This window comes from Enhydra lutris, unplaced genomic scaffold, assembly GCF_002288905.1.
Source record: "Enhydra lutris kenyoni isolate GAN:26980312 unplaced genomic scaffold, ASM228890v2 scaffoldscaffold18, whole genome shotgun sequence".
Lineage (NCBI taxonomy): Eukaryota > Metazoa > Chordata > Mammalia > Carnivora > Mustelidae > Enhydra > Enhydra lutris.
The window spans coordinates 28,309,731-28,317,919 of NW_019154102.1; the positions used below are offsets into that span (position 1 = coordinate 28,309,731).

General features: G+C 40.0%; 1 protein-coding gene across 1 annotated transcript; it reads right to left on the bottom strand.

Moving 5' to 3' along the window:
- Window positions 1–543: 543 nt before the first annotated feature.
- Window positions 544–2,954, bottom strand: LOC111148130 (lithostathine-like). Its single transcript, XM_022504550.1, has 5 exons — window positions 2,843–2,954; window positions 2,172–2,290; window positions 1,823–1,960; window positions 1,108–1,234; window positions 544–829 (listed from the first exon to the last, which is right to left on the bottom strand). The coding sequence occupies exons 1-5, from the start codon at window positions 2,919–2,921 to the stop codon at window positions 762–764; spliced, it is 531 nt and encodes a 176-aa protein (XP_022360258.1). The 5' UTR covers window positions 2,922–2,954; the 3' UTR covers window positions 544–761.
- Window positions 2,955–8,189: the final 5,235 nt, after the last annotated feature.

Sequence of the window (8,189 nt, forward strand, 5' to 3'; positions counted from 1 at the left end):
ATAAGTATCAGCTGATCTCCTGCTACCTAATGTCATCCCAGCCTGCTATTCCTCTGCCATCTTGACTCCTCTGCCCAAAAATGTTACAGTAATTTGATAGATCACTCATATGTCTGTCAAAACTGACAAAAAATTAGGTCTACATTTTGGTTATCTGTATTATCAATTTAATTTTTAGATTTATGTGTAGTCTATTTTTCAAAAATTAATGAAACCTGTTCATTTTCCTTCACTCTGATAATTTAGGAAGAACTGTTCTAAACATCATCTAAACCTCTAGACTGGTTGTATCATACCATCAGAGACCTGGAGGAGTTTGTGCACAGCAAAATGTGTGCACAATGTGCACAACCCAAATCCTACATGAACAGTATTGAAACACCCCATTACTAACATGCTGGTAGCAATGCAAATTAAGTTAATAGTTTTCCAGAAACTAGGGTGAAAATGTGCAAAAAGAAGACCTACAGAATCTCCCCCCCAACCACTTCCTCCTCCTTAGAGTTTTTCTTTGAGTCAGAAGCACACAAGAGAGGCAATTACAGACTAAATCTCTTTATTTTTTAATTTTGACATTTGGAAGTTAAATTATGGAAAACACAGAGGGGTTTGAAATGGGGCTGAGAAGTAGGGAAGGTCATCATGAGATGGTCAAGTTTAGAGGTATAGTAGAATATTTTCTTCGGGGGTAGACTTTACACTTGGTCCCAAGTCCATGATGAGCTGCATGCAAAACTCTGGCTCCCAACATCTCTTCAGACCTAGCCCTTGAACTTGCAGATGTAGGGTAGCCTTGTAGCACAGCTGTAATCTTTCCATCTCAGATATCCTAGAGAGAAAAAGGAAATCAGGTAGATGTAGCTGGTGGAGCTCTTGAACCCAAGGGAGAGGCATCCCAGATTCTGGCCTAGGATCCAAAGCCTCTCTCATTCTCCCTACCATCCACCAGAGGAAGGAGACTCAAAGAAAGGAGAGATGAAAAGGGATGCAGGAAGACAAACCAATACTACATTTCTTGCTCAGGAGGATCCTCTGAAGGTCATGCCGAGAAATGGGGAAAAAGAGGATGGAAAATTCTGGGCAGGAAGTAGCTCCTCTGTTACCTACCTGTGTAACTTGACACACTCCCACAATAGCCAGGGTTTGCAATAGTGGAGGGGTCTCTCTCCCAGGCAAGGTAATTCAGCAGATCACCGCTACTCCACTCCCATCCAGCTGCATTGGGCTCATAGCCCTATAGAAGATAGAGTGTGGTGAGGCTGAATGGCCATCAGAGTTCTCCCGGCATGAACCCCTCCCCAGCATCACCAAATTTGCTCTCTCATCTAGATGCTGCCTTGGAGCCAGAGCTCTCCTCTGGGAAACTCTTCCTAACTCTCTGCTCTTATTGGCAGATTCCCAAACCAGTAATGACAAAGACCTACAGAACCACCCAGAGTAACACGTTCCTGACTGAACAGCAATTAGTGGTGCATTTGTAGTTACTCCCTCAAACCCAAAGACAGTGTCTGTTCTATAGAACAAAAATGGATCCTATCTTCACATAGGATTCCCTCAACACAATATGTGCAGCCTCTGTGAAGTTCAGTAAACTGAAGTATAAGGCCTCATGTGCAACTTGTGTACAAGTGTGACAGGAGGCAGATCAACTTCAGCTGGAGACAAGGGATTTGCACAGAACTCAGCTGTTGATGAAAAGCCCTCCCTTTCCCCCTCATGATCTCTGAGCTCCAGGGCTCTTTAGGGACAGGCATACGGGACAGGGAGTGGGCCTGGGGGGTAATAGCAGCCTGAGAGTTAGGAAGAGAAGATGAGTTCATACCTCTGTAGGGTCATGGAGCCCAATCCAGATATTTGAGTAGGTGTTCGCACTGTTCTTGATCAGGGAGGCCACAAAGGATGCCTCAGCCCCACTGAGCACAGACACAAGGTGTCCTGAGGGCCTCTTCTGGCAGGCCATCTGTGTGGGGAAGGGAGAGACTCAGAGGGAGCCTGAGACATCATTGGGTGGAGGGCAGAGCAGAGACAGGGGAGAAGGGTATATATGCAAAAGATGTGTGTGCTCAAGCTTGTGCTCAGGAAATTCTGGAAAATGGAACTGAACCCCCCACCCACCCACATCTTTAATGTACTTTCCCTTAAAACCCCTAACTGAAAATCCAAGTACTCACATCAGCATCCACCCAGGATTTTGGTGTCATAAAGAAGGCATAGCAGCGGGAGGCATAAACCTTGGAGCCTTTGGGACAGCTGATCCGTGGAGCGGGCACATCATTCTGGGAGTCTTCACCTAGGGTGGAAGGAAACCAAAGAGAAGGAAGAAATAAATAGGAAAGTGGGGACCAGGGTAGGGAGGTGACCCAGGGGAATACATATGAGGCCAGTGCTTGGAAAGTGATGCCAAAGTCCTGACTGCCTCTCTCCATTGCCAATACTCTCAGGATTTCTGGATCTTGAACTGACCCCACTAAATGAGGAATCTTCTTTTCTTTCATCCTCTCCTTCTAAGTCCAACCCTCCTCCACTCTAGGCTGACCATTCTTGCACTGGGTCCTCATTCTCCTTCCCTGTATCTCCTTACTGACCCTTCACACTTTTCCTCTTTCACCTATCAACAAAACTTAGAGTGCTAAGGCAAAATGGAAGTGACCTCCTTACAGTGCTAGAGGACCACTGGGATGCCTGCCACCCCTGGTTACCCCGAAGGAAGGAGTGATGACAGACAAATTCTAGGCAGTTTCTTTGTGTGGGGATGTATGTCACCACTACCACGGGAACCTTCCTCTTCTTCTTGGCCCTGAGCATTCACAAGGCTTCCATCCTAGAAACAGTGAGAGCTCACCTTGGACCTGAGCCAGGAACATGAGGCAGGAAAGCAGCACCCAGGACATGCTGCAGAGGGCTGTGGGAGGCAGCATCATGTCTGGGATCTGAGGAAGCAATCAGAGATCACTAAGGAAAGCGTGACTGGAGAGAGGGCATGCAGAGATGTCCCTCCTCTTCCTTGTCTTTCCATTGTTTAATCCCCTAGGAACAAATTGATCCCAGTGACATCTGTCCCCATGTATAGCTCTGGAAAGAACTGGAAATTCTGTACTCTCTCCTATCCCATGAGAACTGCCAAGCTGGCTGTGCTGAGATCAGAGCTCCTCTGTGTCTGACAGCAATTCTCCTGTACCTTCCCCCCAATATGTAGAGTAGAACCCCTGCCATGAGGTCTCATCTTTTCTCAGGTTCTACTCACCTGTCTTGCAGGGAATTGCAATGGTTTGTCGGGTCAGAGAAGATTGGGTTTTTATAAGAAGATTTCAAGGAGGGGCCCTTGAAATGAGTAACAGGGTTGTTGAGGGAACAGGGGTCATGGGAGGTACTTGGCTTTGGTTCAAGCAGATTGCCACCACAGGGAGGAGCCTCTTCCCAGCAAAGTCTGGGAACTGCCGCAGATTTTTCTTCTTTCCTGTTAGCAGGTCAGCACTTTCCTGAGGAACAGGTGAAGTTTGTTCTTTCCCTGCCTCTTCTGTGTTAAGGGCTGTTGGCACAAATTGTAGTATTAAAAAGGGGGAACACCTAATGGAGTGATTCTATGGTTGATATCTCAAGAACTCCCTTCCATAGGCAAACATATGTATTTCTTTCTATCTTGTGTAATTAAATTAAATAATTTTGGGTGATAGGTAGAGGCAAGTATGGCAATCACAAGTATCACAGTTATCATAGGTAAGAGCATAGAAGGATCTAAAGGCAAGAGTGGGGATGATATTTCAGGGTTGCCTCTGAAATATCATGCCTCCACATGGTGGCTAATTTCAAAGAAAACTGAGAATCATCTGGGGATTCAATAGTTGAGCCAAGATACCATGGAAAAATCAGATGCTTAAACTTGCCTTACTAGTTTCCTGGGAGATGGAACTTACCGGATGGATAATTACAATGGAATAGAATAAGAGGCAATAAAGATTAGAGCATAAGAAGGATTAGAGTCAAATGATGCAGAACCAAAGGAAAAAAATGAGGATTAAAGAAGGGTCAGAGCACTATGGAGTATTATGTCTCCATCAGAAAGGATGAATACCCAACTTTTGTAGCAACATGGACGGGACTGGAAGAGATTATGCTGAGTGAAATAAGTCAAGCAGAGAGAGTCAATTATCATATGGTTTCACTTATTTGTGGAGCATAACAAATAGCATGGAGGACCTGGGGAGTTAGGAGAAGGCAGTTGGGGGAAATTGGAAGGGGAAGTGAACAATGAGAGACTATGGACTCTGAAAAACAATCTGAAGGGTTTGAAGAGGGGGGGGGGAGGTTGGGGGAACCAGGTGGTGGGTATTAGAGAGGGCATGGACTGCATGGAGCACTGGGTGTGGTACAAAAACAATGAATACTGTTATGCTGAAAATTTAAAAAAAAAAAAAGGGTCAGAGCAGGAACTGGATGAAATTGTAGACATCTTCCCATATTGCATCTGAGTTAGAAGTGCAACATCAAGATGCTCACAGCCCTGGGCTGCTAACAGCCTCCCTTGCAAGACTATCATTTGGTTGTAGATGAAAAGACATTTATTTCTGTTATATTCTTACTGGGAGTGGGTCCTGTGTCATGTAGAGATACTGAGAAAAGTTCCTCCGTCAGTTTATTTCTGAGTTGGCAATTTTGGCAATAGCGAGAAACCTGTGGCTCATACTGTGTGTTTCAGATTTAGTCTGGCCAGTCCTGGACAAAGTTATCCTGGGATTTTCTACAGACCCTGACTCTCACAATAGGTTTTTAGGCCAGCTTTGTGTGTAAGTGTCTATGGTAGCGATTGGTGATGAGCTCACGCAGTTAAGCTCATAATTAATTCATGTCCTCAGAATCTGAAGTCAGTAGAACTCACAAATAATCTAGTAAGAAATGTAGCTAACAGATTCTTTTGTTAAAAAGGAAAAAGAAAGCATTAGGCCGCAAAATACATACAAAAATATGTATATATTTTTGTATATAAATATGTACCTAAAGCCATAACTATAGTGAGAGCTCAGTGGAAATTTAAGTTTAAAAGTATAAAAAGTAATATATCATGCAAATATGGTGATTAAGATGATTGAGAAATAATCTTACTACATTAAAAGAATTACTTGAGAAGAAGTGAATAACCATAGTTACAAGTCTAGAAAGGAGTATGTTCTCAGATTCTTGAAAAACTCAGTGTAATGGAGCAAAGAATCCATTTTAGATTAATATAACCTAGAGAGATAAAGCAACCTAATCAAATGAGTAAGTTTTAATTGGGTCTTGATTAATAAAGTAAGTCACTTCAGGGACAACTGTGAAATATGAATATGGGCTAATATTTGATAATCCCAGAATTTTAAATTTTTTTCTTGTGATAATGGTATTATAGTTAGTGAATTTTCTTATACTTCTGATATTTATAGTGAAGTATTTAGAGATGAAATGTCATGATATATACAACTTATTTTCAAATTATTCAAGAAAATGTGTGTGGAGGGAGGAAAAGTCAAGGAACAGGAAATAAAGCAAATAAATTACAACCTGGTAACAATTACTGAATCTAAGTGTAAGATGTAAGAGCTTATACTATTCTTTCCATTTTTTATATGTTTAAAATTTTCCAGATAGAAAGTTATAGTTTAACTTCTATGTTCACTATCAATAATAACATATAGGTATTTTTCTCATCATTACCATACACTAGAAATAGCATAATGTAGAACAATATTCATGTTGATCCTATATAAAATATATATTAAAAGTAAATTTTACAAACTCAAATAAAATATTAAAGTTTTGTAAGTAATCATTTAACACTTGGATATGTAAACAGTTAACAAATAAAAACAAGGAAAAACAATGCAGTAATTGATTTTCTGTGTCCAAGCAGAAAAAATTAATATCTTCAGAGATAAAAAGAGTGATCATCAGACTCTGCCTCTCAAAGCAGAGCTTCAATAGTTTTGAAGATGGAAAACCTCTTTGAGTCCTTCATTTATCTGTAAGAGGTAGAATTATAGGCACTCTCCAAAATTTCTCTTCTCCTTTCAAGCTGTAGTTGATTTCCTGTCTTCCTGAATCTTGTTAGGTAAAATGCAGTTAAACTCAGATCCTCCTATGAGAAGTTACTAAAACTCAGTTTTCTTTCTATTTTAATTGAAATAATGTTATTCTTATAATAAACCTTAAGGTTATAATATCCTTGACTTTAATATAAGACTTTTGTTTCATATGACAGCTCACTAAACTCAGTAAAAATTAGTTGTTTTATTTGTAATTGTTCTTCCTAAGAGTCCCCACTAATCAGACACTGAGAAATTTGCTTAAATGCTATCTTTAAAAAGCTGGTTTTAGGTTATTTACAAACCACTTCTTGGTGGTGAGAGAGGAATCCTTACTCTTGGGATAACCAAGATTGAGCTTTAAGAAGTTTTCTTTGCCAAAAGATATGATATCCGACTTCTACTTTTTATACCTGTCAACTTCCAAGTCCAACAGTATTTGCAGATATGCCTTAGTATGGTTATTCTTGGAATTAATACAAGGGGGAAATGATCACTTTGCAGGAATCCGGGATATTTCTTCCAAGGATGGTGAATGGGAAGAGTTCCTGGAAGAGTTCCTCAGCAGAGTTTATATCAAAAATAGCCTTGAAACATATTTTATTGGAGATTTATCACCAAAGCACAGCCCATTGAGATATATTAACCAAATACCTGGGATGCTACTTTGGTCCTTTCACCTTATCCTAAGTCTGTCAGAACAAATGAGAAAGGAGTAAAATGATGTCCCACACACTTTGTGAAACGGAGCAGGCCGGCCAAACCTCAATGTCCCTGTGGCCAATGAGGGAAGTTATTAGAGCCCTGGAGAGCTGATAGCTGCTGGTACTTAGTTAATCATATGTAAATAATGAACAGTAACATTTTATCACCTCTGTAGTTATTGCAGACAATAAACTTTTTATTAGGAAACTGTCAATTTGTATTTAGTTTCAGTGCCTCACATTGGTCTTAGAACAGTTCCCTGTTGCATATCATGTTAGTTCTTCTAATATATTTATTGTGTATTTTATAAAGGCTATTGTGTGTTATTTATTTTCTTTTAGGATAAACTAGTCATAATACAAAAATATTCTTCATTTGGGAAAAAATTAAGATTATGTTTCTGATTACCATCAGTTATAATCAGTTTGTTGATGGCAACTCTACAGATCTGAAATACATTTCCAGAGTACATATTTCTTTTGTCAGCAAATAAATGGTTTCATAGTTGTGTTGCTTTTCTTCCTACTATGAATTATTTTTACTGAAGAGAAAACACTTAGTATACATCTATGTATTCACCATCGAGAATGAACAGCAATGATACAACTTCCAATCTTCCCATCTTTATTTTTTTTTAAGCAATAAAAAAGCAGACAGAAGAAGCAATGAGAAATAGCATAGCAGTTACTTCTTACTTCTGTAATTCTCACTTCTTCTTAGTTCTCCATTAGGAATTTTCTAATCCTTCCAATTTACATTTTTGAGCATTTATTATGTATAGATATATCAACTCTATATAGTATTATGTCATCTTTCTAGATTTACATTCATGTGTCATATTTTATATAACCTCCTAGAAATTTTTTGTTCATTTGGCCTTAAGTTTTAAAATTTACTTTGAGATAAATAGTTCTAATTCTTTGATTTAACTGCAGTGTAGTATTTACTTATCCAACTATCTCGAAAGTATGAATCCTTTCCTATATTGGTGATTTACCACATTAAGTTGATTTTAAGATGTGTAATTTGTCATGTTTTAAAATCTCTAAATTTTGGGGGTGTCTGGTGGCTCAGTTAAGCATCTAGCTTCAGCTCAGGTCAAGATCCCAGGGTTCCCTGCTCAGTGGGGAGCCTGCTAGCCTGCTTCTCCCTCTCCCACTACCCCTCCCCACCTCCCTCAATTCATTGCTCCCTCTTTCTTTCAAACTAAATAAATAAAATATTTAAAATAAATAAATAAATGGGGTGCCTGGGTGCCTTAGTAGGTTGAGTTGAGCATCTGGTTCCCCTCAGGTCATGACCCCAGGGTTCTGAGATCAAGCCTAGCATGGGGCTCCCTGCTCAGCAGGGAGTCCACTTGTCCCTCCTCCTGTGCCCCTCCACTCCCCACTCATGTGCTCCCTCTCTCTCTCTAATAAATAAATAAAA